This window comes from Pyrus communis, chromosome 10, assembly GCF_041283825.1.
Source record: "Pyrus communis isolate YQ-2024b chromosome 10, ASM4128382v1, whole genome shotgun sequence".
In the NCBI taxonomy this organism is placed as follows: domain Eukaryota; kingdom Viridiplantae; phylum Streptophyta; class Magnoliopsida; order Rosales; family Rosaceae; genus Pyrus; species Pyrus communis.
Genome location: NC_142574.1, coordinates 19611300 through 19623505, shown reverse-complemented (window position 1 = coordinate 19623505; position 12206 = coordinate 19611300). Strand labels below are relative to the sequence as shown.

At 36.2% G+C, this 12206-nt stretch overlaps 2 protein-coding genes and 1 pseudogene across 3 annotated transcripts in view; 2 read left to right on the top strand and 1 right to left on the bottom strand.

Moving 5' to 3' along the window:
* The window catches only part of LOC137729632 (tetraketide alpha-pyrone reductase 1-like), a 30905-nt gene that overhangs the window by 5748 nt on the left and 12951 nt on the right, over positions 1-12206 (top strand). The gene's annotated exons all lie outside the window — the stretch shown is intronic.
* On the top strand, positions 746-10226 carry LOC148693664 (phototropin-2-like; annotated as a pseudogene). Its single transcript, XR_015952247.1, has 7 exons — positions 746-941; positions 1053-1157; positions 1267-1597; positions 2551-2733; positions 2888-2979; positions 9395-9677; positions 9824-10226. The product of XR_015952247.1 is annotated as a phototropin-2-like (transcript).
* Positions 7064-8183, bottom strand: LOC148693665 (uncharacterized). Its single transcript, XM_088677703.1, is given in 2 exon segments — positions 7064-7671; positions 7673-8183. Coding segments are annotated over 2 exon segments (876 nt in total). The 5' UTR covers positions 8110-8183; the 3' UTR covers positions 7064-7232.

Here is a 12206-nt window from a genome sequence, read left to right as displayed (position 1 = left end):
GCCACTTCAACCAGGTAACTAGGACTTCTATGTATATGTGCAGCAGCTAGACTCTCTTATCCCTATCATAAACCCACAAGCCTAATAAGGCCTAATGACTTATCAGTTAAGATATAATGAGATAACTAGGTGAAGGGATATGGATGAAAACCCAGAAACATTAACAGGAAGTTGAATGCTTAAAAGCAAAACAAGGTCATGCGGCAAGACTAGGATCCTAAAGGTATATATGTATATATATGCTAGGGTTTTAAGCTGACTTAAAATGATGGGCTTAAGCATACTTAATTATACAAACAAGCTCAATACTCTTTTATTAATGAACAATACGACTCAACATTTAGGCCCAAATTGAATAGCCCACTGAACGTTAACCTAGATGGTATGAATGCATATATATGCCGAACTTAATTGAGTGATATCTCTGAAATGCTTGTCATTTTTGTGATCGAGAGCACGTGAGACAAACTTAGACTAAAATAATTACAACATAAAATATGTATTAGTCTAAGACATTACAAACTCAGGCGTTTTGTTTAGGAATAGCCAATTTTACCCTAACAGTAAAGGACTGACGTGGTCTTTTTCCGTGCCTTTCTTTATCTCCCTTACTTCCAGTTATATTATTACGTATTTGTGGCTTTTTGGTTTCTTTTGGCTTCGGCACTGGTTATGAAATACTCCCAGTTCTCAAAAATAAAAAATAAAAAATAAAAAGGAAAAAGAAAAAAAAAAGAAAAAAGAAAAACGAGGTCTCGTACCAATCGAATGGTAGAGACTTGCAGAAACAGATTCTGTAATTCATCAGGACTGGTGGTTCTTACCAAATGCGCCCTTTTTGTCGGTTTCTAGGAAGTGGGAACCGAGCATGGCTGCCTTCAATGCTGCCAAAGCTCAGTGAAAACTTTCTATCTGAGATATCAAACTCCAATTTTCAGCAGGTCCTTCCATGCAAAGTTTCATTTTTTAGATAATTTATTGCCTGTTAATTCTCTAGGTAGCACATCGTGTTACTCTGAGTTATTTTAATTGAGTGATGTTTTCCATTCCAGTCTCCACTTGAAAAATAGCAAATTCTTGATGAAATTCAGCGCCGGATTATATGCTAAAGTTTGAATAGTTTGACGCTTTCTGTGGGAAACGAGCTTGTAGATTACGTACGTTCTTAGCTTGAGCAACATATGTATATTTAAAATTCTATTTGTTTATAAAAATTTTATAGTTAAGTGATGTTAATGGCTGGTGGATTTTCTGTTGTCAATGGAGGTCTTCAATCTGAAGGATGTTGGAGCAAACCCTAGCAACAAGCAAGCTGCTGGGACTGTGGATATTGGACCAGTAAGCAGTTCTTCAACAAACACTTCCGCTCCTGCTGCTAAAAGGAATTCCATCACCAAGTGGATGGCATTCGAAACTGCTCAAGCTTCAGCCGATCCAAAAAGCACTTCTGCCACTGATTCAAATGGTGGTCATGCTTCCAGTTATGTATGCTACACTTCAGCAGACTTTTGTTGTTTCTGATGCCACTGAACCTGATTGTCCAATTATGTATGCTAGTAGTGGCTTCTTTGGGATGACTGGGTATTGGCAGGAACTGGTAAGTTACTGATTTTTAGCACATTGAACCGTTTCTGACATTGGACTGATTTTTAGGTTTGCTTAGATGTATTGGATAATTAGCCGGTTCTAGTCTAACATGTTACCTATTTCAATTTTAATATACGATCAAGTTAATAATCATATCCTAATATACAATGGCGGATCTAGGATTTGAACCTTGGGGGTCTCATTATTAAATATAAGTTTTTTAGATAGAAACAAAATGCGAAGTGCGCAAAAAATAAAAAAATCAGTTTTGTCACTTGGTGAGCTTCTTGTGCACATGTCAACATATATAGGCATACGATGAAGCAATCTGATGAGTGAAATAGAGAGAATTTTGTCAAGTGTTGCCAAAACAGTCTGCTGAGATATGTATAGCATGCATTACATCAAACATTTAGTAGGAAAAAAAGAGACCGTTACCAAACATTGGAAGGATCATTGAAAAATCTTCACATATATATTTTTTGGACCAGAATGGTCATGGGATCGCCTAGGTCCTATTTCCATCCGCCTCTGGTAACGTAGTATGATATAATTGTTCGAGTATCAATTTGGACCATTTCTGAGACATATTGTTTTCATTTCCTTACACGATAATTTGACAAAATAACAAGGTGGATTGCGTTACCCTAGAACTACTCCAAGTGAGATTTTTTTTCGTTACTGACGGTTTATGTCTTGCACCCCGGCGTTTTAAGCTAACCCAAACAGCTGCTATAAATACATCGTAATTTGAAATTGGGAAATAGTTACCGCGCAGCTGCACTCCCTTCAGTTCAGCTCAGTCCCCTTTGTAGCAATTTTAGGGTTTCGCTCAATTTAGGTCAAAATTTCTGGTCCGAGTTTCAATTAACCACAATGTATGGCTCCACCTCCACGAAGACGAAGACATCGAAAAGAAAGAAAGCAATTTGGTGCCCTAAAATTGTGATATTTTGGATGCAGCCGATTTCTGCAGGGACCGGAAACGGACTGGGACGAAGTGTCGAAGATCCGACACGCGGTGAAGACCGGGAAAAGTTACTGCGGTAGGCTCTTCAACTAAAAGAAAAGTGGAACTCCCTTCTGGAATCTTCTCACCATTACCCCAATCAAAGATGAGCCAGGAAACACCATCAAATTTATTGGGTCAGTCCCCAAATTTCTAAATTTTATGAAACTTTTGTAATTTGAATGCTCAATAGAATGTTTTCATTTAGTTTTCATCGATATTGCTGAAATTTTATTGCAATTTTTTTCTTGGGATAGTTTTGAGAAAAAAGTTTACTTCTTGATCTTGCAGAATGCAGGTTGAGGTCAACAAGTACATAGAAGGGGTGAATGACAAGGCACTGAGGCCGAATGGATTGCCCAAGTCACTAATCCACTCGGATGGTAAGCTAAATTGACAAATTTTCGGGGTTTTGTATGGTTGTTACTTCATTTTTTTTTTATGGAATTGTGTTGTGTAAGGATTACATAAGTAACATGCATTTATATAGACATGCATGTGATAAAGAAGAAATAAGGTTGTAGGATTACGTGAACCATATTTCTATGAAACAAGGATGCACTGCATGCAGATATGCAACATATAAGGTCTACGTAAAACTTACCTGAGGAAGCAGAAGACATTGCAGAGTTCTAGGTTGTCTTCTACTTCCAGTACTTCAATAATATCTCTCAGCTATATGAAAAAGGTTCAACGTATTTTAGAGATTAAGCATATGGAAGCAGGGACAAAACCATAGTATTTATATCATTAGGGTTTATTCACAGCCGGCCTATTATTGGTTGTGATAAACAAACCCTATCACTTAAGTGATTGAGTCCCACCATGATTCTATATCTTTGTAGCGAAACCTATCAGATTTCTTTGAGGTCAATTGCAAAGGTTAAGACTTCATAATCCTTATTTCAATAGGACTATTAGATTACATATGCCGTTAACAACTTGATAATCAAGTGCCTTATAACACAAGTAATCCAATATATCATTCATTGTCATTCATAACTTTACATTCTCCCACTTGAATGTCAATGAATTATCCTAACAAATAAGAACTCATGGTGATCACTGAGTCTTCATAAGTATGCAACAACCTTTCCTAGCACCCTGTCACTTTGAATCGAATGCAAAACCAAAGAAAACAAAGAACACAACTTGGTATGTTCCTTTCACTCCAAGATTACATACACATTCAACTTAAAGCACTTTGTTGCTAACAAAGTCACGGTGTCAAGAACTAATAATCAAAACATTAGTTCACAAAATAAACTGAAATTAACTTGAGTACGAAATTTGTTAAGATTAATATATCAGTTATGAAATTTCCATACTGATAAACTCATGCATAGTTCAAATAACAAAGGAAATTGATAGAGAATAATAACCAACAATTGAATGTATCACATAAGAATCAATCGAGTGCTTACTCCCGCTCATTGACAGAATCAAAAGAATCTCTCATTCCCATATCAAAAGTGTGCTTCTTAAATATTCCCACTGGTAAGGCCTTTGTAAGAAGGTCAGCAACCATAAGTTCTGTGCTTATGTGTTGAATATCAATAGTTCATTTTCTTACCTCAAGTACTTCATATCCATAAGTCTGTTTGCAAGTGATCTCTTGTTATTCTTCGAGAAAAACACTGCTGCCTTGTTGTCACAGTACAACTTAAGTGGTTTCTCAATATTGTCTACCACACTTAATCCCCTTATCAAATTTCTAAGCCTATTTGCATATTTAGTTATAGTATAACATCCAATAAACTCAGCCTCCATTGTTGACGAAGCAGTCGATTTCTGTGTAGCACTTTTCCATGACACAGCACCACCAGTAAGCATAAATATGTATCCATTAGTTAATCTTCGGTCATCAATACACCTGCCAAATCTGAATCAGTATTAGCCAATAACTCAAGTGCATCAACATGTTTAAAATGAGCATGAAATCTTTGGTTCTTTTGAGATATCTCAAGACTTTCTTGGCTGCAACCCAGTGAGGTGGTCCAGGATTTGCTTGAAACATGCCTAGTACACTAACTGCAAATGTCAAGTCTGGTCTTGTACACACTTAAGCATACATCAAGCTTCTCACAAATGATGCATAAGGCTTGTCTTTCATACTTTCCTTCTCTAACTCATTTTTGGGGCTTTGTTCACTGCTCATTTTGTCCTCCTTCCCAATTGGTAATTCATCACCAGCGCATTTCTCCATATGAAATCTTTTAGTGATCCTGTCAACATATTGCCTTTGTGAGAGACCAAGAGCTCTTTTGTTTCTATCTCGAATGATTTCTATGCCCTGCACAAACTTGGCTTTCCCTAAGTCCTTCATGTCAAAACTTGTAGCTAACATGTCTTTGGTAGTTTGTAGCAAGGTGAGATCCGAAATGGCAAGTAGAATATCATCCACATATAAGACTGAGTAGATGATTTTTGAGCCACTTACCTTAAGATATACACATTCATCCATCTTATTTTCTTGGAAACCAAAGTTCGACATTACAGTATCGAACTTCTTGTTCCATTGTCTGGAAGCCTGCTTCAAACCATAATTGGACTTGTTCAATTTGTAGACCATTAACTCCTTCCCCCTTTCAACAAATCCTGGTGGTTGAGTCATGTATATGTCTTCTTCAAGATCTCCATTTAGAAACACATTCTTGACATCCATTTGATGCAGTTCCAGGTCTAAGTGTGCAGTGAGTGCTAAAATGAGTCTCATGGAGTCTTTGGTTGAAATAGGAGAAAAAGTCTCATTATAATCGATTCCCTCCCTTTGTGTGAACCCCTTTGCAACTAATCTAGCTTTGTGTTTGTCAATGTTACCAAGTGAATATCTCTTAGTTTTGTAAACCCACTTGCAACCTACTATCTTAGTAACCCCACTCGATTTTGAAACTAGAGTTCATACCTGGTTCTTCTGCATAGACTCCAATTCCTCATCCATTGCAACCTGCCATAATTTGGATCTCATGCTAGTGATAGCTTAATGATGAGTGATAGGATCATTTTCATCTCCTAAATTGTACTTAGCTTTATTCAGGTATACGAAATCCAGAAGAATGATTGTTTTCCTTGCTCTTTGTGATTTTCTTACACTCACTGTTTCTTCATGAATTTGATCGTGAGCTGCTGCTTCCATTGTAGTGCTAACATCTAAAATTGGATCATCCAATGGAAGTGTAAGGTCCATTTCCATTTCTGCAATGTCATTTGCAACAGGTACTTGTGTGTCAGTCCTCAAAAGGTTGATATCTGCATTGGGAAACTCAGGTTGTATATGTGTTAGCATAGATAGCATAGTTCCTTGTTAAGGAAAGAAACCACTGAAGCTGTTATCAGTAGCTAATTCTTCGAATTCTGGAAATGTTAACACACCTTTAGTGAATTGAACTTCATCCAATTCTTCAACAAATTTTGCATTATGTGTCTCCATTATTCTGGAGTGACCATGAGAACAATAAAATTTGTACCTTTTGGACTTCTCATTATAACCAATAAAGCTACAACTCGTGGTTCTGGGATCTAGTTTCTTCTCAGCTGCATTATAAAACCTTGCCTTAGCTTTGCAGCCCTATATATGGATGTGGTTGAAGCTTGGTCTTCTTCCAGTCCATGCTTCAAAAGGCACCATGTCAACTGACTTACTTGGTACCCTATTCAAGATGTAGTTTGCAGTTTTAATGCTTCACCCCAGAGACAGATTGTTAGCTTAGAGTGAGCAAACATCGATCTTATCATGTCTTTGAAGGTCCTGTTCTTTCGTTCTGCAACCCCATTTTGCTAGGGAGTACCTGGGGTTGTGTATTGTGCCACTATACCATTTTCTTGAAGAAAGGTTGCAAAAGGACCTTTATGCTGTCCAGCTTCAGAATACCTACCAAAGTACTCATCGCCTCTATCAGATCTTACAATTTTAATGTGTTTCTCTAGCTGTTTTTCAACTTCTAGTTTGTAAATCTTAAAACACTCTAATGCTTCATATTTTTCTGACATAAAAAAGACATAAGTATATCGTGAAAAGTCATTAATAAAGGATATAAAATATGACTTTCCACATATAGTTTTGTTTGGAAATGGTTCACAAATGTCAGTGTGTATTATTTCAAGTAGGTTTTGACTTCGGTTTGATCCCTTCCTTCTTGTGTTGGTTAGTTTTCCTTTGTAACAGTCTGTGCATTCTTTAAAATCATTGAAATCTAATGGTGGCAACAGGTTTTTTTGTTGGTTAATTTGACAATCTTTTCCTTAGAGATGTGCCCCAGCCTCTTGTGCCACCACTGAGGATTTTTCAGAAGTGAGCAATCTCTTGGAACCAACATGTTGAGCATTAAAGCACTCATTTATATATGAACATTTCATTTGCCACATATCAATATGAAGAGCTGTATATCCCAGCAAGGTGTTTAGTTTATTTGAATTATAAAAACGTACACTTTCTTGGTCACCAATAAAGGATAAACCAGACTCTACTAACTTAAAAGCTGAAATCAAACTCCTTCTCATGGAAGGCACATAAAGTACTGGACTCAATTTTAAAATAAAACCAGAAGATCAAACTAGTTGAACATTTCCTATTGACTCGACATCAACCTTGCTCCCATTCCCAACATAGACATTATAGATTTCATTGTTTATCTCCTTAGAAGCCCAGCAAGCAATTAGTGATGTGAATGGAGCATCCAGTGTCAAACCACCAACTTTCAGGTGGAATGTAAACTAAGTTAGACTCACCACACACAAAAACATTGAAAATCTTACCTTTTCTGGAAAGCCAATTTTTGAAACCAACACAGTTCTTTCTCAAGTAACCTGTTTCCTTACAAAAATAACATTCATTTTCTTTTTCGATTTCAGTGTTCACATGTTTGAGTTTGTGAGATCCTTTAGAGGTGTTAGCACTTTTAAATAAAGAAGAAAAGGCTTTCTTATTCAACTTACCAGCAGTGAACAATGAACCAGCATTTATGACTTTAACACTTTTGTCAGCTTGAACGAGGTTTACTTCAGTTGACTTATCACCCTTGAGTTTATCTTCTTCTTGTGCACACATTGAAATCAATTCATCAATTTCCTATTTCTTTCAGTGTATTATATGAGACCTTCAGTTGTCCATACTTGGTTGGCAAGGAATTGAGAGCCATGTGAACCAGAAACGAATCAGTCATTGGGACGTCGATATCCTTCAGTTTTTTAGACATATCCACCATCTTGAGAATATGTTCTATTACATTGCCAACCCTATCAAATTTCATGGAGGTAAGCTGTTTAAGAAAAGTACATGTTTCAGCTTTCCCTGACTCTTTGAATTTATCTCCCACTACAGCCAATAAATCTTTAGCATTGTCTAGTTTTGGGATCCCTCCTTTGACTGATTGAGTCATGGCTTTCCTCATGATCATTATGGACATTCTATTTGCCCTTTCCCATTTCTCAAACTTGATCATTTGGTTTACAGTGCTAGTGTCAGTAAGATCTTCAGGCTTGTCCTCTTTAATTGCCAAATCAAGATCCATCATTCCAAGCACAATTTGTGCATCCTCTTTCCATTTCTTGAAGTTGGAACCAGTCGGGGTTTCGATGTTTTGAAAATTCAGAGAAGTCATGTGAGGGGCTGAAACATGTGCACACAAATATATCAATCAATAGGTTTCTTGAATTTACAATACTTAACAGAATTGGGAAAACTCTCACATAATGTTTTCCATCAATAATTACATATAAACACAGTATCATCTTTGGACAGATGCTGTTTGTACTAGAGTTGCATAGCCAATACATAAAATACAAGGTCAATTTACATGTCTTCAACACTTTAAGTAGATGAATAATGAAGCTTGTCAATTTCATGTATCACTATACATTGAGTTGCTTGAATGACTTGAATAATAAACACTTTTGAGCCGATTATCATCCACTAGTTTCAAAAAAATCACCTTTAAATTCTTTGAATAATAAACCAAAACAAAGATCTAAACACTTTTGAGCAGATAAGTCATTACAATTTTGTTTAAAAACTCGTACTATATAGTTTTGATTCAGTGTTATAATAACACATGAATCCATGAATTGTTTTTGTTGTCTAGCTTTCTTGTTGAATATCCTTCCGAGGCATAGAACAAACCACAACAGTACAAATACAATATATATATATATATATATATGTATATATATGATATGGTTTTCACATACCATTGATCAGTGGAAGCATTAAAGTGATTAGTATAAGTGCTATCAGTTTGATTATATGGATTAATACGAACCCTATCCTTATTGGAAGGCTCTGATACCACGTGTAAGGATTACATAAGTAACATGCATATATATATATAGACATGCATGTCATAAAGAAGCAATAAGGTTGTAGGATTACGTAAAACAAGGATGCACTGCGTGCAGATATGCAACATATAAGGTCTACGTAAAACTTACCTGAGGAAGAAGAAGCCATTGCCGAGTTCTAGGTTGTCTTCTACTTTCAGTACTTCAATAATATCTCTCAGCTATATGAATAGTGCTCAGCGTATTTTAGGGTTTAATCACAGCCGACCTATTATTGGTGGTGATAAACAAACCCTATCACTTAAGTGATTGAGTCGCACCAAGATTCTATATCTTTGTAGCAAAACCTATCAGATTTCTTTGAGGTCAATTACAAAGGTTAAGACTCCATAATCCTTATTTCAATAGGACTATTAAATTACTTATGTCGTTAACAACTTGATAATCAAGTGGCTTATAACACAAGTAATCCAATATATCATTCATTGTCATTCTTAACTTTACATGTTGTTCATGGATAAGCTCGTGAGAAGGAGACCGCATAAGGCTCCATCACGGAAGTTGTCAAAAAAGTAAAACATTCTCACATCCGGGATGCGAGTCATGACACTGCCAGCATTCATGAGGAGCAGGACAGCCTCAACCTTGATTATGCTCTGCCTAAATCCGCTGCAAGTGCAAATATGCTTATGCCTGGTAGAAAAACTCCTCAATCGGATGTGAAAGGCGATAGGTTTCGCAGCATGAGCTCTCCTATTGATGCGGGCAAAATATCTAGAAAGTCAGGACGTGCTTCCTCTATGGGGTGAGTACATTCTATTTTCAAATCCAAATTGTAATAGTTTCACCAGAGTGTTTTAATGCTATATTCCTTTGTATTTTATATTTAAAAGTCGCATTTGAAGTTAGTTAGAGCACCATTTTGATCAGGTGTTTGACGTTCTCCTGCAGATTCATAACAAGGTCTCTAAGCTCTGCAAGCAGGCATGAAAAAGAACCTACGTTTTGACGACCATAGATATCGAGCCCTCTGACAATTGGGACCGTGCTGAAAGAGAAAGGGATGTATGCCAAGGAATTGACTTGGCAACCACATTGGAACGCATTCAAAGTTCGAACTTTGTGATTAGTGATCCTAGAATTCCTGATTGCCCCAATGTAAGAATAATTATTTTATTTTAAATGTGCAACTTTCTTCCCGTCTCAGTCTCATTCAAATATATTCCGGTTTTCATTTTCCAACTCTCTAAGTTGATACTGCACTATGCCGTGGATCTCACATTATATAACCTCATGTAACCACTTAAGGCCGTTACTCATGATTTTAACTCCATAGAGTGAGTTCAGTTGTTGATTTGTTGTTTTCTAGTGCCAACCTTTTGGAATTGATCTACAATTTCCTGTAGCTTCTATATCCAAATTCTAATGCATCTTGCAAGCCAAACTCAATTTCAAGAACATTACGATAGCATTTTAGGTGTACATCTTTTCTAAGATATCTAGCTGCAGACTACTGATCACTGCATATGATAGGTGATAGTAGAGTTACTTTAGTTTACTTGCTTGCTTTCCTTTACTCGTATTGCATGGCAGAACAAGGTTTGCTCATTGCTCATTTGCCTTTATTATGCACTTAGAACTGTCATGATTTCCTCTGAAAGATAAAGTATATGGTTTAAGCGTGGTGCATGTTATATTTTGCAAAAGATATAAGAGATGCCACTAGAGAACAAAGGAAAATTGCTGTCCAGTTGATCAACTGTACCAAGAGTGGTAAGAAGCCTTGCAGTTTCTGATGCCGTAATATGCTATAATGCCAATTACTTGAATTATTGGAATATCAAGAGTTAACCTATGAAGTATCATGTATTTGATAGCAAAGTAATCTTGAAGGTATGATTCTACTTGGGCCCGTGGGAGCATAGTTTTTTTCCCTCAAGAAATCAATCTTCTACTAATAAAAAATCAGGGATGTGGAGCTACAATCATGCTAAAGAGATGTTGCATTAACCCACTAACATGTCATTGTGGATTATCCAAAGAGTTATGGAGAAAAACCAAGGGAAGTGAACCTTGGAGCCCAACACTTTAAAACTATATATAAATGTCAACTAACGCACCTAGAAGAAAGAAGATGGGAAATTATTCTAAAAGTTCTCCTACAATCATATTAAGTACTCATCAATTTGAGTGTCGAAGTGTTTTATTTTTCAGGTACTTCCTTCGCACTCGCAAGTCGCAACCAAAGATGGTGTCCAGAGCTTTTCAATGTGTTTATGTGATTACTTGTTGGTGAAGAATTGGGTCCAATTTTTACACCAACAATTAGCGCCTTGTGTGAGAAACGTGCAAAAAGCCATATGAAGAGGCTGGTGAACGCCGTCCAAGCTACAATGAACGCACGAATTAAAGCCCCAAACAGTGAAGATTCTGCCCTCCTTTCTGATTTCACGAATTGACAAAAAAACTCTTTTATGCGCAATATTGATATGTCGTGGTACTAGCCAAATAAGAAAGTGAAAGTAGTACGTACAAGTATTTTCCAAGCTTTCTAGATGGATGTCAAATTGAATTGGCTAACAAACCTAATACAATGGTTACATAGTAGAATTCTTGTGTCTTGAGCGAATGGGTGACGTGCCATATTTTCTTTATTATAATTATAAGGCTAATATATCCCTTGAACTTGGGAAGGAGGAAACTCTTCCTTTCCCGCTGCGTGATATTATTTAACCTTACAGAAGTCATAATCAAAACTACTCATTTTTTTTTTTTTATCATCCTCTCAAAATTATCTCTAGAAAAATCATTCAATTTAGAAATTATTTGTTGTTAAGCATCCATATGAATCACAAAAAAAATAAAAAAAAATAAAAAAATTATAATTTAACAACGAGAATACATAATACTTGTTATCAAAATTGTTGATTTGTTCGACATATTTAGATAACTAGACTTTGAATAGAATTAATTTCTTTAAGAAATAATCTATAAACGATCATAAAATGATAAAAAGACTCTTTTTTAGCATCTCAGACCTTTTTTTATTTTATTTTGGCCACGTTAAGCATTACTAAAAATATGATTTTAACTCTTCAAACTCATTTTTTTCCACATAAAACCTGACATAAGTTTTTTGCTTGAATAAAATCCATTGACTAGACCAAAGGGCCAAACATAACTTTTTGCAACAGTAACCTTCTGATGAGGTGAGAAACCAGGGTAGCCTGCTCTGTCTTGCTTCTGTCGAAAGTATGGATTGATCTGTTGGACATCACGAAGTAAACGCTCGAAGACATGACGCCTCATCTGGAAGTAACATCTGAAATCCTTT